The sequence below is a fragment of the Stenella coeruleoalba genome (genome assembly GCF_951394435.1).
Source record: "Stenella coeruleoalba genome assembly, chromosome: 5".
Classification (NCBI taxonomy): domain Eukaryota; kingdom Metazoa; phylum Chordata; class Mammalia; order Artiodactyla; family Delphinidae; genus Stenella; species Stenella coeruleoalba.
Genome location: NC_137150.1, coordinates 76,402,040 through 76,427,121, shown reverse-complemented (window position 1 = coordinate 76,427,121; position 25,082 = coordinate 76,402,040). Strand labels below are relative to the sequence as shown.

The 25,082-nt window shown below is 50.5% G+C and overlaps 1 protein-coding gene across 1 annotated transcript in view; it reads left to right on the top strand.

Moving 5' to 3' along the window:
• Nucleotides 1-355: 355 nt before the first annotated feature.
• Nucleotides 356-25,082, top strand: part of PDIA5 (protein disulfide isomerase family A member 5) — a gene marked incomplete at its 5' end in the record, with an annotated part of 92,207 nt that continues 67,480 nt past the window's right edge. Inside the window, 2 exons of the mRNA XM_079921959.1 lie at nucleotides 356-541; nucleotides 22,111-22,237. Of these exons, the coding sequence (XP_079778085.1) occupies nucleotides 356-541; nucleotides 22,111-22,237 (313 nt within the window). The remainder of the gene's footprint in view (nucleotides 542-22,110; nucleotides 22,238-25,082) is intronic.

The window sequence follows — 25,082 nt, the reverse complement described above, 5'->3', positions numbered from 1 at the left end:
ACGCAGGGACGACGGCTTTTCCTATCCTCCACAAGCAGCACTGGACTCTGCCATTTCCAGGCTGTGTGATCTGGGTCATATTAAGTTCTCTGGGCCACCACCTCATCCTCGAAGTGTGGAAAATAAAACTTACCTGAGCTGAAGGAGATCTTGTTTCTAAAGTTCTAGGCACAGAGCAAGCCCCCCAAATTAACTGCTTTCCCTTACTCTTTGACCCTGACCATGTCGCACTCCACTCAGACTTCTACCTGGCCTGGGGGCCAAGTTCACACCCGCGGACCCCTGCTCAGCCATGCTGCAAACTACAACTCCCAGCACGCACTTCTCCCCGGCAGGCTCTGCCAGCGCGGTGCGCATGCTTTGGCAGACGTGGCACCGGGAACTCGGAGGCGGGGAGCGGCTGGGAAGTGGCGGAGGTGGCTGCCCCCGGCGGAGCTGCGGTCGCGGGAGCCCGAGTGGGGACCAGAACCGGCCGTGGGCAGCTGCGGCGGGGATGGCGCGGGTCGTGCCGGCGTGGTTGCTGCTGCTGCTGGCGGTCTGGGTGAGGCTGTGGCGCTGGGGTCCGGGCCGGGACGGCACGTGCGCCCGGCGAGGGTCCGAGTTCCCTGCTCCCGGCCCTCCCGGGACGTGCGGGGAGATAGATGCCTCCGGGCGCCTGGTTGGGGGTGTGCGTGCCGAGCAGGCGGGGACCCGGTGGCTGCGGGGGAGGCAGCGGGGCGATCGCCGTGCACTCGCAGCGGGGTGCTCCGGGGCTCAAAGGTCGAAAGGAGCCCGGGGTGGGGGACCCCGGGGGCGCTGGGCGATCCCTCGCGAGGGTGGGGGGCTTACGCCGCGGACACAACTTTGCAGGGGCGCAGGTCAGGGGGCGGCCGCGGGCTAGGGCCGGACGCCGGCGGCTTGCGGGGGTGCTGCACCCCAGACTCCGGGCCCTGTACCTGTGTGAGTACGGGGTAAGAAGGGGGTGCTTGCCACCAGCACTGCCGGAAACCTTGTTCTGGAGCCAGCCACCTAGTTCTTGGTTTCGGCTCTGAGCAGCCGCGAACCTCCAGTCACCACGTGGATCTCCGCCAGCCGGCCAGGCTTGGCGGGGCCGGGTGGGGTCACCGCGGGGGAGTTAAGCTCCTTCACCCAACTGAGGCTGGCTGGAACCTCAGCCACTTTCTGGCTTGTGACGCGGCCTATCGTTTAATGTACCTGACTTAATCTTCTCATCCATGAAATGGGGACGCTTTAAATACCACTCTAACAAGGTTGCCAGGAGGGTCGGATGAGAAATCGGAGGACGTAGCTCTAAACTGCAAAACCGTACAGGAGTGGAGAAGGGGTGGGCCAGGGTGATGGGAGTGCAGGCTCTCCGGAGGAGTTTGCTACCCTTGTGGGGTGGGGGAGAATGCCGCAGGGCATCCCTGAGAGAGGTTGGAATGGGTGTGTCCACAGCACCCAGGGCCCCGGATTTGGCCTTGGTGTTGCTGTGGGTGTGTGATAGGATAATATGGCCTCCTTCCACACCTCTAGTATAACTTCTGGTCTGCCTTATTTTAGGACAATCTTGGCTCCTTTTTTACCTGAAGTTCCTGAAGGGAACCTCCTGCTGCTGGCACTCTCTCCAACCCAGATTTTACAGGTTTTTTCTTTTGGGTGTGGCGAGGATGCTGGACGAAACGTGAGGAGAAAAAAATGGAGTGTGGCTTGAGTTGCTTTAAATACTTCCATCTCTCAATACCCTGACCTTCTGGGTTCGCCAGTGAGGAGTGACCCTGTATTTTCTAGTTGTATGAAAATGGGTGGGAAAGGAAGGTCCTTGCTCCTCTAGATCTGACCATTCTCTTGGAGAGAAACGAGGCTGGAGTGGGGCAGTGTCACTTCCCGAAATCTAGGTGTGTTTGATCTGTTTGTATTCTGTTCCTGCTGCCGGTTGGTCTGGACTGGTTTCTAGGCCAGGCAGGACTGCTGGACTGTGCACAGGGGGCCATCTCCAGTGCCACCCGCTATCAGGTCTTTGCACTTGGGCTGTTTTAGGAGGTCCTACTTTCCTCTCTTCTTCCCCTTTCCTCTCCCTCCTGTGAAAATAAAAGGCTTGAGACTCAGACCAGAAAGAAGTTTCATTCAGCAAACATTTATTTATCAACCCCGTTGTTTGGCTGGCACTGGGTTGGATTTTGGGCAGGGAGCAAAACACACATTGTTCCTGCCCTCTGGTGTTGCCCTGCGTTGGGCAGGGGAGTCAGTCCTGTGAGCAGATAAAGACAGAACGGTGAGTGCTGATACTTGAAGTTCTGGGAGCACGCCTGAAGGGGAGCCATACATTAATTTAGAGGGAGGTCAGCCATGACTTTCCTAAGGGGTGGGTTGAGCCCTCAGGAGGGGCTGTGGGAGTCCTCTAGGCAATTGAGGTCTGCTGATGCCCTCCACCTGGAGGTACGGAGAGTGGGTAGGTTTGCTGAGAGCCCTAGAACCTGGGAGGCCTCAACAAGGAATTGACATCTTCTCCTTTCCGCAAGCCCAAGATTGACTTAGCAGGTGTGAGCTTGAGATGTAGGGTCAGTGATGAGTGGCAGGTGGACACCAGGGTGGGCCTTTGTAAATATAAACTCTACGTCCATCTGATAAGGGTTCTGCAGCTCCTGGGAGTGGATTGGATTTCTTTGTCCACTCAGTATTTACTGGGGGCAGATACACGCAGAGCACTGGGCTGTGACCCAAGAGATACAGAGAAGTGTAAAGGGGTCTACAGAGATTCATGGACAGGGGTGTACACCCACCACGTTTTTTACAATAGCAAAAATATGGAAGTGGCTTAAATGCTTAACAACGGCAGCATGTTTAAATGATTTCTGGCCCTATCCATACCACGGAAAGTCATGTTTATAAAGAATATTGGTATTTACTACAATGCTGGGTTTATTATCAAAATATGTTATGATGCTTATGAAGAATATCTAAGGACATGGAGAAGTATTTGAGTGTGATAATTAGGGGAAAAGCGGGATACAAAACTGAATCCCAGGGTGGCTGAAGATAGCTACAAAAGTGTTTGAGGGATTAGCAGTGCGTCAGAATGTTTACAGTGATTGTTCTGGAAGGTGGAGTTGTGGGTGACTTTTGCCTACTTCTTTGCTTATGCTTTTTTGGTACTTCCCAAGTTTTCTATATGAATGTGCATTAGTTTTTGATCAGAAAAAGTTAGTAGAGGAACTTTTAAAAAAGTTTCTTTGGGGACTCGCAGCCTTCCACACTCTGGGGTGGAAACAGCGCTAGTCAACACTTGGGACAGGTTAGTTCCATCCCTTCCAGGCTGGGTGTCTCTGCCCCGGGCCTGCGGCTGGGGAGGCCAGGCTGTCCTGTCCCTACCCCTGCAGCCGACTGCCCCTTCCTGCTGTCCCACTCAGCTCCTTCCTGCAGCTGACCCTTGCCCGGGGCCATCCATGCTGATTGTTGTATAGTCTCCATCCAGAGCTCGCTCAGAGTGGAGTAATGTCAGAGCTGGAGAGGACTCAGCCTCACCCAGCTCAAGGGTTCCATTGTCAGGCTGAGGCCTGGAGCTGGGCTGTGATGAAGTTTGCACTGGTTCACGGACAAATTGGAAAAATAACAATGGTGAATGGCTTTTTTTTTTTTCATGATTCCAAATATTTCCGGTTTAAAAACTTCATTTCTCTGACACGGTGTCCATATTGAGGGAGTGCATGTGGGGGGGTGGGGGGGGGTGGAGGAGTGGTTTATAATGTCCTTTTGAAAAAAATGAAAGCAGTGATAGTATATTGTGATTTTATTAAAAAGTCCTTTAATTGATAAAATTTATTTTAAAATATATATGTAATACACACTACATATTTTTAAACATATACTTTAAATACATGTTTAAAAATATATCCTGCCAATCTGTGAGCTTCAGAGGTCTGAGAACTACTGACCTAACTCAGCTCCCTGATTTTTTTTTTTTTTTTTTAAATTTTTATTTATTTATTTGTTTTTATTTTTGGCTGTATTGGGCCTTCATTGCAGTGCACGGGCTTCTCATTGCGTTGGCTTCTCTTGTTGCGGAGCACGGGCTCTAGGCGCGTGGGCTTCGGTAGTTGTGGCGCGCGGGCACGGGCTTAGCTGCTCCGCGGCATGTGGGATCTTCCTGGCCCAGGGCTTGAACCCGTGTCCCCTGCATTGGCAGGCGGATTCTTAACCACTGCGCCACCAGGGAAGCCCCCAGCTCCCTGATTTTAAAAGAGAAAAGTAAGGCTTTGAGAGGGAAGGGACTCACCCACTTGAGGCCTAGTTTGTAAAGACAGAGTGGGGATGGGAGCCAGGCCCCTGAATTACACATCAGCGTTCTTCCCCCTCCATCTCTGTCGTGCCAGCTCCCACCTGCTTCCCTCCTCCCACTGCTCAGGCCTCTGCCCCAGAGGGTGGCGTGAAGCTCAGAACTTGATGGCACAGTGGGTAGGGGTGCAGGAAGCAGCAGACGTTTGCCCTGGTCTCTCCTGCAGAGCTTTTAATGTACACGTATTTAGGTTCTACACCGCTATATATTTAGTAGGCTTTTGTGGGCTGGCATGAGAGCCCAACTGCCATTGATAATGCTGCTTGGAACCTGGAGTGCACTTTTCCCACAGAAGTAAACACATTACAGAGGAAGTTTTAAAACAGAACTGGCACACGAGTTGGAATGACTGAGTGCCGTAGGAGTGGCAAACACAGTGCTGTGGATTCGGAGCAGGGTCATGCTCTGGGGCACCAAGGGGCCAGAGAAGGGCCGCAGCTCATGCCTCACAAGGAAGGCAGACTCTGTGACAGCGGGGATCCTCCCTGTCCCAGCACCTCGCCCAGACCTGGCGTGCAGTCACCCCCCGTCTGTGTTTGGTTGAAGGAATTAGTGTTGCAGGCAGGGAAGCCAAGACAGAAACGTGGGCAATGAGGAGTGATGGGCCGGGCTGGATGGAAGGGAGGATTTGAGGGTGGGGTTGGGGAAACGAGGCTGGAAAAGTGAATTGGAAAGAATCTTAAATGCCTGACAAAGCTTTAGGGACTTGATTCTTTAGGCAATGGAGAGATATGATGAAAACGGCCCTTTCACTAACAAGAGCAGTTACGCCACAGTGGAGGGTTGGGTTGGAGCGGGAGAGACTGGATTAGTTTTCCCAAAACAACACTTTCTTCCTGTTACTTTCTTCTCTGTTATCTACAAGATGTAGTCCAGTGCGATGGTATAGAAAGAACATGGGCTTTTAGCCAGCTAGACACTCAGGAGCTATGTGACCTTGGGCCCTGACTGTTTTCTTGTTGTCAGTGGTGGTAATGATACCCATCTTGCAAAGCTGAAAGGATCAGAAATAATACAGGAAGCACCCAGCACACTGTGTGGCACGTGGACGTGCCCACTAAGTAGGAGCCACAGCAGTCACCTCAGATCGTTGGAGAAGGGGCACCCGGAAGCCAGTGAAGGGCCAGAGCGGGTGTGAGCGGAGGCTGCGAGACACGGCTGGGGGGCCCGTGCAGCCAGGACTCTCCCCGGCACAGTCCCCTGGAGCTGAGCTCCTGATGGCTCCTTGCCCCTCTGCACTGGGCCGCTGCAGAGCCTCTGGATGGGGGTGTGTGTGTGTGTGCGCGCGGGCACGCGTGCATGCGGACAGAGGAACTGAGGATTTAAGTGCTCTGTGTTTCCCCTTTCTTCTGAAAGTGGATCCTCTCTTGAGAATGGAGATACCAACCACACCGCCTCCCTGGAAGGTACGCCCCAGCTTTGTGGTTTTGTTCTGTGGGGCTCTTGTGTCTCCCTTGGTGATTGTGGTAGGTTTTGGAGGCTAAATGACAGTGGACCAGAGAGTGCGCATGGGGTGTAGGAGAGCCTAAGTTCTCCTACGTTGCCGGATTTCCATGGTTTACTTGCCCCCCGCTTCCTTTTCCCCCACACCTGGTGTCCTAGGTTTCAGTGGGAGAGGGAAGGAGCTCTGTTCCTCCTGCCTGGCCCATCCTGTGGCCCTGACCCAGGCCTCTGGCTACCCATTTGACCTGGCAACGAGAATTAGAAGACACCTGGTACATTTGTAGAGGGCTTTAGAGTTTGCAAAGCATTTCCACACATTTCACACCTGTGTAGTTTTGAGTCCCACATGAGCTGGGTGAGGTAAGCTGGTTGAGTACTGTTACCCCGAAAGAGGGATGAGTAGGTTGACAGAGCAGGAAGAGAGACCACTGATGGTCATGGCCTGGAAGGGGAGGACATAGGCAGATGAGTGGGTCGCCTGAATGTCTGAGCAGCCTCCTTGGCACGCGCTATTTTCTGAAATCGCAGCACCAGCCGTTTACCTGGGGAGTCCGTGAACCTTGCTCTTTAGCTCCCTGATGGCCTGAGTAGGGGCCGTAGCCAGGCCCTCACTGACCATCCTTCCTGCCCTTCTCATCACCCTCCTGCATGGCTCTAGATAGCTGTCCCCTCTGACCACCTACGTCCAACAGGGCCTCTTTCCACACACCAGTTTATGACCGCTTCTAAATGATTAGCTTTGCAGTCATGCAGTGCGGGGGAGTCGGGGTTGGACACTCAGAAGGAGTATGGGATTAGAATAGCCTTTTTGCGTCTTTTTATCCCCCAAGGTCATACTGAGCCCCCAGGTGGATGTGCGCTCTGTTCCCAGATGGCCTGATGGTGAGCCTGTGCCCTGCTTCAGAGTTCCCCGCTCCTCACAGCTGGCTGGGGCAGGGGTAGAGAATCCATCGCCCCAAAGAATCCCACCATTTGTCTAACCCCTTGGCTTGAGCAGATGTCTTTAATTCGTGAGCAGATCCTTTAATCCTTCGCGTGGAAGGTATTAATGGAGATCTAGGTCGAGGGCCTTACATTGGGGCTTAAAACATTAGGGTGATCTAGCTTCTGAGCCAAGATGTGGGCTTGGCTGGAAAGCTCTGTTATAGGGCCAAGTAGGGCAGGCTCCCGAGGAACAAGCAGGTTTGCTGTCATCAAGGGGTCTGACCCGCTGGGTCCTGGGCAGAGTGTTGTACATGCTCCTCATTTCAAAGAAACGTGGACCACTGTCTGCATGTTGCACGTGTCACAGATGTTCATTTATTCCACAGATCTTTCTTTTTTGTTGGTGTTTTGTTTGTTTTTAATTTATTTATTTATTTATTTATTTTTGGCTGCGTTGGGTCCTCGTTGCTGCGTGCGGGCTTTCTCTAGTTGCGGCGAGCGGGGGCTACTCTTCCTTGCGGTGCGCAGGCTTCTCATTGCATTGGCTTCTCTTATCACGGAGTACGGGTTCTAGACGCGCTGGCTTCAGTAGTTGTGACACGTGGTCTCAGTAGTTGTGGCTCACGGGCTCAAGAGCGCAGGCTCAGTAGCTGTGGTGCACGGGCTTAGTTGCTCCACTGCATGTGGGATCTTCCCGGACCAGGGCTCCAACCCGTGTCCCCTGCATTGGCAGATGGATTCTTAACCTCTGTGCCAACAGGGAAGCCCCCTTTTTTTTGTTTTTGACAGATACTTCTTGAGAGTATTTTATGAGCCAGACATACTATACCAAGGCATTTGGGACAAAATATAACTAAGATGGACACCATCCCTTCCTCCCATTGCCTAGTGAGAGAGCCACTAATTTATTATTTAATTCAGGTAGTAAGTGCTGGAAGGAGGAAGATAAGGTGGTAAGAGAATGTGTAACAGGGGTCCCTATCCTACTGCAGGGAGTCAGGAAAGGCCTCTCTGAAGACTTATGGACCCTTTCTTAGAAAAATGTTTTTAAATGTATAAAACAGAATGCATAGCATTACAAAAGAAACCAGTGATATGGAAATATAGTTATTAAAATATAATAAATTGTGACAAAATAGTATGTATTTTTTTAATGCGTCATATAAGAAGATCTAGTGGCAAGTTTGATAATTTCTGTAATTTTAAGTAGTGATAAGCATAAACAGTGTTTCAAGATATCTGCAGCAATCCTCTTGTGATGAGAAAATGTGATTTCTGTTGATGGCAAAGTCACAGACACTGTAAGTGCTACTGTAATTAGTTACCTACATTCATAATAAAGGGAAGGCTAAATTTTAGTGAAATTAGTGAAAATAGAGATGTGATATTTCCCCATCCAAATTCATAGACCCCAGTGTAAGAAAAATTATCACCAAACTTGGAAATAAAAGATGATCTAGTGACTTTCTAATGTCACACTGGAGCATTGTCTGGGAAGCCCACTTCAGCGGCATCCAGTACTTTAGGGAATGTCACTTTGTTTATTATTCCTTAGGACCCATACTCTGTAAAGTTAGAAAGGATGCAAATGATTTCTGTTTGGTAGAGAAGAGAGATCCTTCAGGACATTAACCGGCTTGGTATCTCATTTAGCAATCATATCATACCTGTTTTTCGTCGACCACTTGTAAGTTTCTTATAACTACTTCTTTTTTTGGGGGTGGGGCCGTGCTGCACTGCTTGCGGGATCTTAGTTCCCCGACTAGGGTTTGAACCCAGGCCCCTGGCAGTGGAAGCATGGAGTCTTAACCACTGGACTGCCAGGGAATTCCCTATAACCTCTTTTTAAAATCTTTTTATTAACCTTTTTTTTCTTATATCCTCTTTTGACCAAGCTTTGTCATTTTAGTGGGTCCCTTATTAATGAGTTAATAACCCTTTGAAATATGCTCAGTCTTTGTTTGTATGAGAATTGGGTTTTTAACATTTGAGAATTATACTTGACCCCAGTTTAAGAGCCGCTGAGTGAGCAGGATGTGAGGGTGTGGCGCTCAGAAAGGAGGTCTGGACTGAGGATGTTAATTTAGGGGTGCTGCTCAGATGGGGGACCCCAGGGGAGGGTGTGGGGCAGGAAGAGAAGATGGACTGAGTGAGTGAGCCCTGAGGAACTCCCGCATTTGCAGGATGGTGGAGGTGGACTTACAAAGAAGATAGGAAGGGTGGCTGGAGAGGTAGAAGGGAGACCAAGCGAGTTCTGCCTGGGTTCAAGAGGCTGAGCAAAATGAGAATGGAGGTGCCTGTTGGGTTATCCATGTGGAGGTCATTGCTGGACCTCCACCAAGAGCCTCTTTGATGGTGGGGGGCTGACAGCTCTGACAATGCTGAGGAGTGGGTAGAAGGTGGGGAGGGAGATGGAACATTCTGGCTGTGAGGGAGAGGGGAGTGGTATGGAGTCCAGGGAGGGGGTTTTTAAGTGATGGAATAATGGCCTTCCAACCTGGCTGTGAATACACCCGTCTTAGGGAGGTATGCGTAAAAATGGATTCCTGGGCTCTCCAGATCCACGAGGTGATTTTCTTCAAGGGGAAGGCCCAGGAATCTGTATTTCCAAAAAGCTTATACTTATTGCTGTTGTGCAACTACAAACTGGAGACATTTACAAGTTAATGTTAATTTTACGTGGTGGACAGTATTTTGCCAGCCAAGGTTGCAGCTTTGGGCCGAGTGGTGTGGCACAACTTCTGCCCATGTTACAAGTCACACACACTGGTGACACTGTGAGGCATCACTTGGCTGAAGCATGGGCCGTTTTTGCGTTTCTCTGCAGGCGTTTAGGGAAGTGTGCACAAGCAGGTAGCAGAGAAGATGGCTCAGGCAGTCATCGAAGCTCTTTCTTGTTGGTTGTGCTCAGTAGCTAGATTGGAAGGGAAAGCAGACTTGCTGGCCTTTCGGGTCTTGTTCTGGGTGGAGCTCTGGGGAGTGGAGAGACCTCGGGGGATACCAGTGGGAAGTGTGCACATTGATGGGCAAAGAGAAGAGCTTCTAATCTGTGCCCAGAAGACCTCTGAGTCCCGGCTCTGCCCTTTTAGACTTCACCCAAGTTGAACTCCTTAAGTTCTTTTTTTTTTTTTTTGCGGTACACGGGCCTCTCACCGTTGTGGCCTCTCCCGTTGCGGAGCACAGGCTCCGGACGCGCAGGCTCAGCGGCCATGGCTCACGGGCCCAGCCGCTCTGCGGCATGTGGGATCTTCCCGGACCGGGGCACGAACCCACGTCCCCTGCATTGGCAGGCGGACTCTCAACCACTGTGCCACCAGGGAAGCCCTCCTTAAGTTCTTTGAACCTCAGTTTTCACATCTGTAAAGTGGGGATGGTACCACCTCCCACACAGATTGTTTATAGCAGTTTTTCAAACATTTTTACTGCAACTCCTGGAAGAACAATTTTGCATTTTACATTATAATCAAGTACATATATGTCTATATGAACATAACAGATGCAGATTTTTCACCAAAAACAGTCTTGCTGCTTATGGTACAGACTGATGTTTCCTTTTCTCTTTAATTTTTAAAAATTAGTTAATTAATTTTTGGCTGTGTTGGGTCTTCGTTGCTGAATGCGGGCTTTCTCTAGTTGTGGCAAAGAGGGGCTACTCTTCGTTGCGGTGCGCAGGCTTCTCGTTGCGGTGGCTTCTCTTGTTGCGGAGCACGGACTCTAGGCACGCGGGCTTCAGTAGTTGTGACTCGCGGGCTCTAGAGCGCAGGTTCAGTATTTGTGGCGCACGGGCTTAGTTGCTCTGTGGCATGTGGGATCTTCCCAGACCAGGGCTCAAACCCATGTCCCTTGCATTCTTAGCCACTGTGCCACCAGGGAAGCATGGATGTTTCCTTTTTAATGTTATTTTTAAAAATGCTGGTGGTAACCCACCGAAGTGATTTTATGACTTGGCTCTTGGGTTAAGGCCAGAGGGGTAGAAAATGCCGGTTTAGACCCTCAGCTTTAGGGGACTGAATGATATACTGTATGTCAAAGCACAGATTTACCTCATGAGTCATGAGCACTTGAATTGTTATTTTCTTTTCAATTAATGGAGCTTTGAGGCAGGGTTGGGTTTCCGGAGTGGGAATTCACCTGCTCTTCCTTCGTCCCTGCTACCTAATTCTCTGCTCCCTCCACCAGCTCTTCCTCGTTAGCAGGCCCGGCACACCAGGCTGGCAGCAACCCAGAGCCCTCTTGGCTCTAGAAGAGGTTTTCCACAACATTAAAAGCTTTAGGACTTAAGTCCTGGTTAAATGCACTGCAGTTGCAATTTCAGGATAAGAAAACCTGTTTTCATAAGCTCTCAGATCAGTTGTCCTGCCTCTGAACTCTCCCTTGTTGACAGCCATGTTTGTGCTGTGGAAACAGGTGGGAAAACTGTGTAGCCCATGTATAAGGTGTGGCTTTTAAAGGAAGCAAAATATAAGACGTGCAGCTGGCTGTGCATTTATAGGAGCAAGCGGTGAGACGTGTGTGGCTCTAGGAATCGGTCTTTCCATTTCATCTTGGGTCTGAGTCACAGCTCTCTTACCTACTTGCCAGTGACGTTGAGCAAGTTTCTAACTGTTCTTTGTCTCGGCTTCCTTATCTATAGACTAGGTATAATGAAAGTACCTGCTTAATTCACTTGCCAAGAGAATGAACTAGATAGTCACATGAGCAGCTTAGCTGACTCCTGGTCACGCAACAAACACTCTGTACTTGCAGCTCTTATCATTATCATGGCCGCATCCCTAGGCCCTCGATGTAGGGATTAAAGAATCCTCTCTTGGATTCTGTGCCAGCCAAGCGCTTTCCTACTTCTCTTTCTTTCTTAAGCACATTTAGCCCCTCAGCTGTAGCTAGTCAGGGGTCCACATCCCAGGGCCAGGCTTCTGTCTTTCTGTCACTCTCACATACACACAGACACACGCACACACACACAGACACACACGCACACACATACACGCCATCCAGGCGGTGCTTGTTTTTATTTCAAAGTCTGCTGGGTGGTGGACATTTATTTGAACATTGGGAAATATCAGTGGCGAAATCGTCAAACTAGGTTTGAGGTTAGGCCTTATTAGCTCCTTGTGAAGAGGGTATTTAGCCGTAGTGCTCGGTGACAGATGCTTAAAATTTGCCCATTTAAGGGGCATAAATTACCTATATTTAAAAATTAGCATTTCTCCCCCCCACCCTCACTCATCAAAGCCATTCTAGGTACGTGTTGCATGCAAAGTTCTTTGCAGATTCTGTATAATAGTTCTTATTAAAAAAACTACACAATGTCAGGTGAGCAGAGGAGTGAGCAGTCAGTCAGCTGGAAGTGAGGAAGGGCAGATAAGCACTGCTCTTACATGGGAAAATGCCCGTGACACTGGATAGATGGCCGAGGATTTCAGGAAGCCTGTGGAAGAGGTGGGGGCAGTATTTGGTTGTATTCTAGGCATCTCTTTTTTTTCTGTCTTATTTTAGGTGTTTTCCCCCTAACTCTAAGTTTGAAATAGCCTTAGAGAAGAGCTGCAAGAAGAATATAAAAGATTTCCATCTGCCCTTCGGCCAGATTCCACAAATATTAACATTTTATCACATTTGTTTTATCATATTCTCCCTCTGCATATATAAAGTTTACAGACATGACTCTCCTTTGCCCCCATAAACACTTCAGTGTTTCCATTCTCTTACATAACCAGAGTACAATGATCAAAGTCAGGAATGTAGCACCTGGCTCGGGACTTAATCCAGAATCACATGTTGAATTTAATTGTCATATCTCTTTAGTCTCCTTTAATCTGGGCCAGTTTCTCAGTCTTTGTCTTTTGGGACCTTGACATTTTTGTTTGTTTGTTTTTGTTTGTTTGTTTTTTGCAGTATGCGGGCCTCTCACTGTTGTGGCCTCTCCCGTTGCGGAGCACAGGCTCCGGACGCGCTGGCTCAGCGGCCATGGCTCACAGGCCCAACCGCTCCGCGGCATGGGGGATCTTCCTGGACCGGGGCACGAACCCGTGTCCCCTGCATCGGCAGGCGGACTCTCAACCACTGCGCCACCAGGGAAGCCCGGGACCTTGACATTTTTGAAGAATGTCCCTCAATTTGGTTTTGGATGTTTCCCTTCAGTGCATTGTATCAGGAGACATAAGTTGATTTGACCCATTACTGGTGGTGTTATTGTTGGTCCCTTAGTTGAGGAGGTTTCTGTCAGGTGTCTCAACTGTAAAGTTATATTTTCTTGTGGTGGGGAAATACTTTGAGATTGTTAATTATTTCCATGACGGTAATCAAATGATGGTAAATTTTGTTTCTTTAAGTATTTCTATTGGACATGCCTATTATGGTAAGTTAGAAAAATACGCACAAGGACGAAGCCTTACTTTGATGCATTTTTTCTTCCAGTTATTTTCTGAGCATAATTTTGTGTATAGTTGTAATCATACCATGTACAGTTTGAATTCTATTTTTAAAAACTTAACATTAAAAAAATATCTTTTCATTGCACAATCTTTGAAAACATCGTGTGAATGCACGTTTTATTCTGTTGAGTGGTTTACTCTAAGTAATCACTCCCCCGCTGTTGAATATTTAGGTCGTTTACCATTTTTGACTCTTATGAGTAGGACCGAGCAAGTCATGTATGTGTCAGAATCTCTGCTAATTTCCTTGGGACACATTCCCAAAAGTGGAGTTACGGAGTCGAGGAGCGTAAATACTTTTCAGATACTTGATTAATTGTGCCAAATAGCTTTCCAAAAGAAATGTACTGGTTTAGGCTTTTGCCAGCACTGTATGGCAGTTGGCTGCCATATTTTAAGAGATTCACTAATGGTGTTTCTCAGTTTTTTTAAGAAAACCATGATCCAAAAATCAAGATTTGCAATCAAGATTGTGAATTATGAAAGCATAGGTATTTATTTCCAAAAGTAAATTATAGTGTAATATGGCACGTTACCCTCTTCAGGCTCTGCCACCGTGCCCCCAGCCTTGGGGTCCGTCACATTGGGAACCAGGAACATGGCGGTGTCTAGGGCAGATCATTCAGGACAGTGAGGGGCTTGGGGGCACATGAGGAGTCGGGGAATTTCCCCTACAGAATCCTAAGAGGGAATGTGTTTGCTGTCTTCAGAGTGTGATAGGCTGGCAGAATGGCTTGGGAGGGGGAGGAACTTGACTTTCTAATGACTGGAGCCATCCAAAATGAAATGGTGGGACACGGATTTCTATGTATTAACATGTTTAGTTTCCACAGCCTTCCGGGCTCCTCTGTACTGCGCAGCCTCAGGAGATTTTGAGGCCTTGGCTCTGGAGGGCTACCTGGAGGCTGGAGATGGCATGTGAGAAACGTTGAGAGGCGTCTCGTATCTGGGAAACCAACCAGCCCAGCTCAAGCCTGTGAACTACAAGGAATGTCCTGGCCTTCTGGTCGCCTGCAGTGGTCCCCTTACTAGTAAAGGGCTGAGGTTGTGGGGAAACTGGAGAGTTACTAGCTAATTTTCCTTTCACTTGTGGGTAGCTGTCACCAGGTGACCAAGATACTGTTAGGAACAGGCATAGTGCAACTCGGGTAATTAGGAGGAACACAGTAAATCAGATCCTTGATAGTCTCGCTGTCTCCTTCCTTGTAACAGTTTATCTAAAGTATAATGCATGATTCAATGATTTGAAATATCCCAACTGGAGCAGATGTTAGTATTTCTTTCTAGTTAAAGCTTTTGTTTCAGTAGGCATACAAGATCTATTTGCATGTGTGTCAGAAAACCCAGAATGATAGTGCCTTAAAGTGACTGTTTATTTCACTCACATAGAAGCTGGAAAGGGTTGTTCTAGGGCCAGTATATCCCTCTGTGGTATCAGGGTCCCAGGTACGTTCTATCTTGATAACTCCACATTTTTAGCAAGTCCTTCTACCTCATTGTCTCAAGGTGGCTGCTTGAGTTCCAGCCATCTTTCCAAATTCTAGCAAGCAGGAAGCAGGAAGAGGCTAAGAAGACTCATACTAGGTGTCTATGAGGGACAGTTCCTAAAAGTTGCCACATAACACTTCTGTTTACATGCCAGGGGCACTTGCTGCAAGGAAGACTGAGAGGTTTGACTTTTAATGTGGGTGGCCACATGCCCAGGGCAACTCAGCAGTTCCTTCATGAGGTGTAATTACCTCACCGTACTTCTCTGGTAGTGGTCATGAAGCTAGGTTTGCAGAATATCACAATTGGAAGGGACTTTGGAAATCACTTTCAACCCCTTCATTTTACAGAGAAAGGAGAGAGGAGACATGGCTTGTCCAAGGTCACATAGTCAGTAAGTATCAAAGCCAGCACAAAACTTGGGTCTCTGACTCTTTCTAACAAACCTCTAGCTCTCAAATACTCAGCCAGCTGGAGTTCTCTGACCTTGGGTTCAAGTCATCTGTTTTTAACCTTATTCCTGGATCCCTTTACCACTAGCTTCCTAAGAGTCTAGACTTAGATTCTGACATTTCAAAACTATTTTGAGCAAAATGTGGGCTACACTAAATTAAACCAGTTTCTTCGCAGCTCCCAACATAAGAAGGGTATCTTTTTTCAGGTGACAGAGCAAAAAAGGTCAAGTCCCACCTCCACCCTTTTTCCGTAATGTTAACCTTCTGTCTTCAACTCTTTTTCCTTTAGCAAGTTGCTTTTACATAATAGAATACCTCTGGCTTCATGATCTGCGTTGAATAGTGAATCTATAACGACAGACAGCCTCCCGGGCTATAGAGAATGTGAGGGTGCTGGCATGCGCCCCAGAGATCTGGAGCTTTTTAAAGCTGAGGGTGTAATGTGGCAAGGACTGTTCTCCCTGTTATTTTCCAGAATTGTATGACTCTTTATGTCTAGGCTGGTGGTGATGGTGGGTGAGGTTAAGTGAAGAGAGGAGCTTGTGAGTGTGGTGTGTTAGAGGGACAGCGAGGCAGAAGGGAGCCCGGACCCCTGTACACACCTCTGATTAATGGCAGATCTGGGCTGACTGCCCCAGGGTCCCGAGAAGGGTGGTCGACAACAGGGTGCTCTAGGCTTGCGGGAAGCAGAGGGTTAGTGTAAATCCCTGCTGGGACTCTCCTTGCCAGGGGATTCTGGAAGATTTGGGCTTTTCCTGGCTGCTTTGATGGGCCTGGCTGGGGAAGGAGGTACTTCAGGGAAGGTGGTCCACTTGGGTTGCTGCGAGTCCAAGGAGCTTGTGGGGTGGAGGGAAGCAAACACCTCCGGCCAGGACCCGAGAGGCCCGAGCTCTAGTCCGAGCTCTGCAACTTGACCTACTGTGTGTGACCTTGGTAAGTAAGCTAACCTCCCTGAGCCTCAGTTTCCTCATCTGTAGGATGAGGCTAGTGCCCACTCATCAGGTTATTGTGAGGGGCAAATGGGCACAAAACCTGGAAGGACCGTCCTCCATGTGCTGTGTCCCCGATGGTTGCTGTGCTGACGGGTGATCACTCGAGGTTTTGACGCTGCATGTGTGTACGTGCACATTTCTTCCTGCCTGGAGGTGCTGTTTTGCCTGATTGCCGGCAGGGCCCTGGAGAGGAAAAGGTGGTGCCGTTTCTTCTGTTGCCCTTGCTCTGTGATTTGTCTCACTAATGGTACTAATACAGATAATTACCATGATTGTGTACTGTGTGCCAAGCATTATGTTAGGTTCTCTATGTACTTTTCTCCCCCTCCTTTAATCCTCAGCCAACCCCGCAACCCCGCAGATATCAGTATTATCTTCTCCACTTTATGGGCAGGGAAATGACACTCGTAACATCTGAGATCATTTAGCTATAAGTGATAGTGCCTGGCTTTGACCCCAGGTCTGTCTGACTCCAGAAGCAGTGCTCTTTCTGTGGTGTCTGAGGGGTGTGGGGAAACGACAAAGGGAGGAGAGAAGCGTGAGCCTCCAGGCTGGAGGACCATTTGTCTGGTGGGCCCTGAACAGGGCAGACACCTGTTAGGAGAGCACTGCAGGGAGTCTGGAAGGTGAGGGGGAGAAGTCAGTGTCCTCGACCTCATTGCCTGCAGCCGTGGTGGAGGGTGGAGGTGAGGACTTCGTGCCAGGCACCCTGAGCGGGCTCTGCAGAGCGCCTTGCACTCTGATGGGGGAAGGGGCTCAGGGTGGAGGGGGCTGCTTCTCTGATGGAGGGGCCCAGTGTTCTGAGGCGGGTGAGGGGTTGGAGGCTGGGGCGACCGGTACTTTGATGGCGGGGTGGGGGGGCGGGCACTGACTCTGATGCAAGCAGGACCTGGCTTTGGGGGCCTGTATTCCCTAGCAGTAGCGGAAGGGAGCCGTTCTTCCTGGCAGTGTTCTGCCCTGCACCCAGGCAAAGGTTTTATGGATCTCAGCCCAGCCCATGGGGTAGCTCAGCCCTGATGTAAATACTGTTAAGGCTGGGGCAGAAAGAAAACAATTATTGGGGGAAAGAAGGAGTTTGCAGAGGGCACAAAGGGGATATTTTTTCTCTCCTCTACCTCCAAAGGGAAAGACTTAGAATGTAAAGAGCCTGCGGAACCCAGGAACAGTTCCATGGCTGGCTCCGAAGGTGGCTGGCTTCCTTCTCAAACGTTGCCCCATCCCCCCTGAGGGCTTGACAAAGCAGAGAGTTTGTGTATCATTAACGTTGTTATAGTTGCCTTAGTTATTGTTGTTAGCAAGGTTTGTGGCTTGTGCCTTATGAAGTCTGCAGGAAGGCTCTTGGCAAGGAGACCCAAGGCTTACTGGAGCTGTATCTTAAGGAAAGGAAGGAGCGTGCACACTGGAAAGGTTAAAATCGACTGAAGTGGAGGAGAAAGGAGAATGTTAAGTGGCCGGAAGAGAGTCCCCTTGGGGTTAGGGGAGGGAGGAAAGGGCCTCGCTCCCTTTGCCCCTGTGGTTGCTTGCTAAGGTGAGGGTCTGTCTAAGGCCAGACACAAGGGCCTTTCCCCCTCCTCTCTCAGGGATCTTAAACTGAGCATCTTAGCTCTTTGCACACCAAAGTCCCCTGGTTCCCCCTAGTTCCCCCTGGATCTACCTATCCTATTTTCCTCTTGTTCCCAAATTTTAAAATCCTCTCCCTGCAAATCCTGCCTCTCCAGTGCCCACAAACGTCCACGCAGCTCCCTGTCTTAGGTGGAGACAGCCCATCCTTCTCCCGACCCTGCGGCCGCCTGTGCTTCCCACTGCGTGGGGTGTGCTTCTCTCTGCAGCCTGGCTTCCGGCCGCCCTCCCATCACCAGAATGCTCTCGGAACATCCCTGGGGACTTGGCCCTGACCTACGCCTGCACATCACACCTGATTTCCTGTGTGTCTCCTCCCTGGTCTGTGTTGACCAGGTACCAGGTCTGTGGTACCTCCTACCTTCTTCCCACCTTTCTCCTGGTCCTTCCTCCTCCTCCTCAGCTGAGGGTTTTCCTGACTTCTCCCCCTGGACCCCGACCCCTGAGACTTCACTGACCTCACTCTCCAGCCTTGAGGACACCTGCATTGGGGCGTCTTGTCCACATGTCTGCACCCAAGCTTATTATCACCTTCCTCAACATAAGACAGAAGCCTCTTCTGCTGCTGCTGCTTCCCAGTTCTTCCAGTTTTGGTTCTTGTTCCATTTCTGAGCACAGAATCCTTGGGTCATCTTAGCCTCTACTCTCTCTCTTCCTCGCTTACATATGAATAATCATTGAGTTCTGTTGTTTTTCCCTTGAGGCTCTTGGATTGACCCATTTCGCTCCACTTGGGCAGCCACCCAGCAGGTCCCTTCACTCCAGCCTTCTGACGACTGTCCAGTCTGAGACGGGGCCAGAAGGGGCTCTTGAGCCAGGCTTTGAAGACCCCACCCTCCACCCCAGCCTGGCCCCATCTGCCTTCTCCCACCCCTCTCCAGCCCAGACCCTCTCTGACTGCCCTAGGTCTGTCTGGTTTCCGTGGTACCTCTGGGTCTCCTGAGAGCTGTCATGGACTTACCTTGTAACATGCTCCCAGCAGGGTACCTCTGCAAAGCTCAAGAGCGTGGCAGCCAGTGTGTCTGTCATGTTTATTATGCTGGACAAACAGGGCTTTCAAGGGGCCAGGTGCTCCTAGTCTAGGGGGTGGAATAGGGATGGGACGAGATGAAGAGGAGATGGACCCTCCACAAAGGGTTCTTGACCAGGCCGGCCGCAGACCGTGAGTTTAAGCCCCAGCATCATTGTACTTCTGGCGGAGCTGAAGCTCTCTGCTGTGTGAGGGCGAACACTGGCTCAGAGGCTTTGGTGGCTGGCTGAAAAGTGGTTTGTTTACTCTGAGAGTGGCTGTTGGTTAGAGGACCTGAGGGACTCGCCGGGCTTTCTAGGAAGGAAGCTGTGGATAAGCCTTGAAACTTGGTGCTCTTGTGGTTTTTGCTGTAGACACTTTGCTGTCGCTTGGCCCAGCTGCACCCTGCTGTGCTACCCAGGCAGGTGGGCACTGGGCCTGCCCTCCCTTCCCCTTTCCTGCTCCCCTGTCCAGAAGTGCAGGTGCCGGCCAGCCTCAGGAGAGCTGGTCTTCGGGTCAGAGTCCTGAGGCACTGGGCAAGGGTAATTGTTTTTCTGACTGGCCAGGTTATTTGAGGATTTAAAACAGCAGTGTCCAACAGATTCTTTTAGTTTTTTCCTTTAACCATGTGCACTGTGCTATGGACCTTTTAGTCTGAAGTGCGTTAGCTCCCTGGGAGCAATGGAATAACGTGATAATAAGGTGGGATGAACTTTTTGGTGAGCTCTCAAGGTCGCTGCATGAGGGCAGGGGGTCCTCAGGCATCATGCACTGCCCTGCTGAGGCAGAATAAGGGAGAAATCATTCTTGGACAGCTCCTCCTGATGGTTTTACCCTGGGGAGAAGGGTAAAGTTGCATCCAATGGCAGATTATATTTAGAAACACTAAAATATGGCCACATTTCCATCTCCTACTCTGCTGAGGTGGAAATTTGTATTATATATTACGGTAACTGATCCTATTAGAGTGCTTTACGATTTATAAAGCATTTTCGATAAGTTACCCCATTTCATCCTCACAGCTGTCCCACGAGGGAGGTATCATTTTCTCCACATCAGATGCGAAGCACTAAGCGTCTAAAAGATTGAGTGATGTTGCCCGGGCATCTTAGCTATTGAGTGGTAGAGCTCAGACTCAATGTGAGACTTCTGACTACAAAGAGGCAGTGGCATGAGAGGGCCTGGGGTCAAATAGAGAGACTGGGGTTCAGATGCTGGACCTGCTTCTTATGAGCTGTGTGACTTTCGTCAGATTATTTAACTGATCTATAAGATCAAGCATATAGGATAATCTGTAGTTGCCTCTTCTTATTGACCACGTTCCTCTGTCCTCTGTCCTTGTTCCATTCTGGGCTGGTTGCTCCGTGGGGTCAGGACATTTGTTCTGGGACTTCTCTTCACCATCAACATGGTACTTCTTGCCTCTCTCCTCTGTTCGATCCCTTGTTTCCTAGGTTCCATGTCTTTCTCATTTTTTATTTATTTCTTGTTTTGGTAGAGCATGAGTTCCAGTTGCTTCCTGAGAATGGGAAATTTGGTGGTAAATTTTTCACATCTGAGACCTTAAGTCTGTCTGAGTCAATCTCTACTCACAATTGACAGGTAGTTTGGCTGGTTATAGAATTCCAGTTGGAAATCATGTTACTTGGGGAATTGTGGAGGCAATGCTTCATTGTCTTTTGGTATGCTGATGAAATGTCCTATGCCAGTTCTGACCCCTGATCTTTTGTGTGTGGTGGTTTTCTTGTTTTGTTTTGTTTTGTTTCCCTTTGGAACTTTCAGAATCTCCTCTTTGTCAGCAGTGTTCTGAAAATTTTCAATGATGTACTTGGTGAGAGTCTTTTTTTTATTGGTGATGTTGGGCCCTCTCACCTGGAAACTCAACATCCTTCAGTTCTGGGATATTTTCTTGAATTATTTCCTTGATAATTTCTTTTCCTCTGTTTTCTTCTTTTTCTTTAGTTCCTTTAATTTGGCTCTTGCACTTAGTGAATACCTATTATTTGTCTTATGTTGTTCTGCTTTTTATTTCTTGATCTTTTTGTTTTATTTCATAGGAGTTTTTTCAGTTCTACCTTCAGCCCTATTGAAATTTTTTGTTTCTGCACCGATTTTACTTTCTGAGAGGTTTTCATTGTTCTCTTTGACTATTCCTTTTCCATAGCATTCTATTCTTGTCTTATGGATGCACCATTTTATTTCTCTGAGGATAATAATTTTAGTTGTTTTCTTCTGTTCTTTTTAAGTTTCATCTTTCCATTGTTTTGTTCTCATCTCTGTCTTTGTGTTGAGGGCTTCCCTCAGACGTCTGGTGAATCTTGGTTATCTGTGTGTAATGAAGATCAAGACATAGGCTGTGGGTTGCAGACTCTTGAGTGTGGGGAGGGGGTGGAGGGCACTTGTTTACTGGGAGGGCCTCACAGTGGGTATTTGAATGGGAAGTCAGCTGTTTCATTGGAAGAGTCTCCAAATCACTATCTTTTGGTTGTTTTTCTTATGCTCCTCAGGTAACCTAGAGAAAAATTCTCTAACCTACTTGGGGGGATCAGATTGGCAACATTCTGGAGAAGGGAAGGGAGATGCTGGGGGGTAGGGGCTTAGGGGAGATGGGTGATCTCTAGGTTCAATTTGTCCATACTTCCTCCCACCTTTGCCTGGTGTCTCCTGGCAGAGCTTTTCTTATTCAGTCTTTGTAGATGGTAACCCCTGTGTTTTCTGCTGGCTAGGCAGGGGGCTGTGTGGGTTGGGTGAGGGGATCTGCTGTGAGACAGCTCTTTGTTCAAACATTTAACAACCTCCCCTTCCCTGCCCCTGCTTTTCAGCCCACCTCTCTTCATGCCTGCGGAGGTGCCTGGTACTTCTAGGGCCCAAGGTTTTTCAGGGTTCTCTCTGGGAGAATTGGCTTGTTTCTTGTTGGCTGATCTCCTGAGATCATTGGCTAAGTGGGGAGAGTGGAAAACCCCTCACGCATCCATTCCCACCCTAAACGGGATCACATTAAGAGGTGATCATACTTCCCTGTGGACTTGGGGCTTTGGTGCTGCTAGGTGGGATGGAGTTTTCACATTGCTCCAGTGTGTGGTGTTTGGGTGCAGTGTAGGGTACAGACATTGACCTCCCAGGGAGGTCGTGATTGAAAGGATGGCAAGAATGTCCATGCAGCGTGCTTATGTACCTGTGCAGTCCATACGGCTTCATAAAAAAGATGAAGGGTGAGCTGGTGACTGGAAGTGGTCTGGAAGAGTCCCTGTGGGAGGGGGGGCGATTTGGAGAGGGGATGAGGCGAAAGGCAAGTGTAGAGTTGAGAGAACGAGGGGTGAGCCTTATCCCTCCCAAGGCAACTGTGCCTAGAGGCAGCACCTCTGGGGCACCCCTTCTTGCTCAGCCCCAGCCGGGACCTGAGTCTCATGGTCCTTGGCTCCTTGATCCCCAGGTGGTCCTGCCGACGTGGCTGTCCTCTACAAAGTTCTCCTCACTCGTCGAGAGAATCTCTGACCCCAAGGACTTGAAAAAACTTCTCAGGACCCGGAATAACGTGCTGGTGCTTTACTCCAAATCTGGTGAGTGCCCCTCCTGGCCTTGGGGCCATCGTCAGGGATGCGGCGGGATGGAAAGGAAGGAACGGGGACAGAAGTGGGAGGCAGAGACCCTGGGACTAAAAACCTCTCAGGGAAGGTCCGTCAGAAGATGCAGGGGTGTCAGTTCTGCTGCTTTTGGATCCCTAAGAGGGCGTTTCAGTTCCCTTTTACCAGTGTTTCTTAGGAAAAGCCTTCTGGAGTCCCTTAGTACCTCAGGAGGGAGAGGACGTGTGTGTGAAGGAGGACAGAGGACAGTGACCACCCGGCATGGACGCTCTGGCTCTCTGGACAGCACAGCCAGGCCTGCCAGGGCGTGCTTCGCCAGAGCTGTTGATTAATCGACTGGGCCAACCTGTCGCCAGCTGAATTGGTCCCAGGCTTGGGGGAACGCACCCAGGCTGGCAGCCCTGGCCCTGCCTGGCCCCAGTCTGTCCCGCTCTGGGGTCAGAACAAGAGACTGAGTTTGGAGTGGGCTCCACGCTCAGGACAGGGTGGCTTCAGCGGGGGTAGGACTAGTGGTTTGCCTCTTCTGACCTTGAAGCTGGCGAGGGCATCACGGATGGAGAGAGGTTTGCTCAGCTCTTGGCCGCGACTTTGAATGTCTGACTGCTGATGCTGTTCCAGCAGAGTTAAGTGTTTTCGCTGCTCCCAAGGATGCCAAGTGTTCTGTGCCCCGAAGGAGCAGCAGCCAGTGGTGGGGCTGGTTCCGGGCGCAGCTCTCCCTGGCAGCTCATCCTCGACTCCCATTGGCGTGGGGGACTGATGGATGTTTTGGATGTGTGTCCCTCCTGAAGCCTGCATCCTCCAAGCACCCGGGCACGTGCTTGCCCTTCCCAGGGCCTGGCACACACTCCCTGGGGTTGTTGTTGGGAGCCCAGCGTGGGACTAGTATTCCTTTCCTGTCGAGAATAGGGGGAAACTGAGGCAGGGGGAAAGCAGAGTTGCTCCTGAGGCCTGGGGTCTAGGGCCCTGGACCAGCGTGGCTCAGCCCCCTTGGCTGCTTCCAGAGCTGGGGGGTCGTCAGTGCCCTCCAGGGACTCGCTCAGGTCCTTCCCTGGGTGGGTCCTCTCGCATAAGCTCATCTTCTTAGAAGGACTCTGACAGGAACTTGTGTGACACACTCTCATTTGCTGCTTTGCTGTGAGGTTGCGGGTAATGTCCAGTTGAGGGAGGAATTAGAGTTCAGGGAGAACAGCTGCCTGGTCTGAGGTCTACCAGCCAGTGGGCGGTAGAGCTGGTCCCGCTGCTGCCTCCACCTCGCTTCCTCTGCTGGAGGGCGCGGAGAGATGTTCTGAGTCTGCAGCGACAGGAGGCTCGCCACCAGGAAAGGATTCGGAAAGGAGAGAGTGGGAAGTCGAGATGTCCAGACCAGGGCTTGCAGGGGCCGGAGGCAGGGCTGGGAGCACTCTTGTTTTCTCTCGGTCCGTCGCCCAGCCTCTGTCTCTGCCTCTTGGTAGTGGAACTCTCAGTGCTGCCCGTGTGCCTGGCTCCTCCCTGCTTTGGACCGCTGGTCGCGGGCCGGGTGATTTTGCCTCCTTGCCTCTTGCCCAGCCCTGCTCCTGAGACTTAGGGACCTCCCGGGGCTTTGGGAGCAGCGCCGGGAACTGGCTTCTCTCCCCCCGCCACCCCTTCCAGCCAGTGCCTCCCCTTCCACGGCTGAAAGGCAGGGTTGGGAGGGCCTTCACATGGCTCTACATTCCCTCCCCTGCCTCCCAGAGCCCAGCTGGAAGGGTGGGGGGTGGCCTTTCCCACCTGGGCCGCGTCCCCTCCTCCTGTGGGCCTGGGGGGTTCCTGGGAGGACCTCCTGCAGGTGGCTCCGTGCACAGCTCTTGCGGGATGCTTTCCGTTCGCTGCGTGAAAGGCTCAGCGTGCTTTGTGTTCACAAACAGCTTCCGTTAGCCACACTAGAAGAGGAGATCTGAGGAGGTAGCTAGTTCGCATATCATTTCTGCTTGGCTGTGGAGTGTGTCCTGTGGTTTCTGCTGGGGGAAGGCGGCAGGCAGCCTGCGCTCTCCTTAGTGTCTGCGTGGAGGCCCTTGCCAGGGAGCTCACAGGGGTGACGGGGCAAGGTGACAGCCTGGCCGCAGCCACCCAGCAGTGGACCGCTGCAGGCTGGCAGCGTGGAAATCCCGGCCACAGAGGCTCCGTTTCTAAGCACCCGCCCTCCTAGTTTCCAGGGGCTTTGCCCAAAGCCTCTTCCTTTCTCATGTTCATCCGCCCGGCCCCGGGGCGTAGTCCACGGTCCTGCGGTTGTCCCCCAAGGTACTGCCAGTGCTGGGAAAGAGGGCCGTGAAAGTGACTTGTGTACATTTAGTATCAGTCCATCAGAGACTAGTGTCACACGTAAACCTCATTAAATCACCACGTTGTACCGAGTCCCTAGGTGAGTGTGTGACGCACAAGTGAAGGAAGGGTCTGGTCCCTCCCTTGTCAGCTCCCAGGTTGGGCACCAGGGCAGACCAGTGTGGAATCAGCAGACTCGGTCCCCGCTTAGTCATAGAATTGTAATTGTTCGGTTATAGAATTTTCAAAATGTGTCCCAGAATAGTAATGAGTCAGAGAGTCTACTGGAAGTTGAGGATCCGGCCGAGAGATTCTGGGAAGAGTGAGGCGTGAGGTGTGGCTTGAAGGCGGGTTAGGGTTAGGGTTCTGCGTCTGTGAGGATGGCGGGAGCTGGGCTGTTCTTAGAGAACCGTTGCCGCAGGGACGACGTTCTAACTGGTGCTCAGGACCTCACCTCTAGGACTGGTCTCCGTCCTTCCCTGCCCCTGAGGGAAGATGGCAGGGGAGGCCATGGTGCACTTGGGTACAGATGTTTACTTTTTTG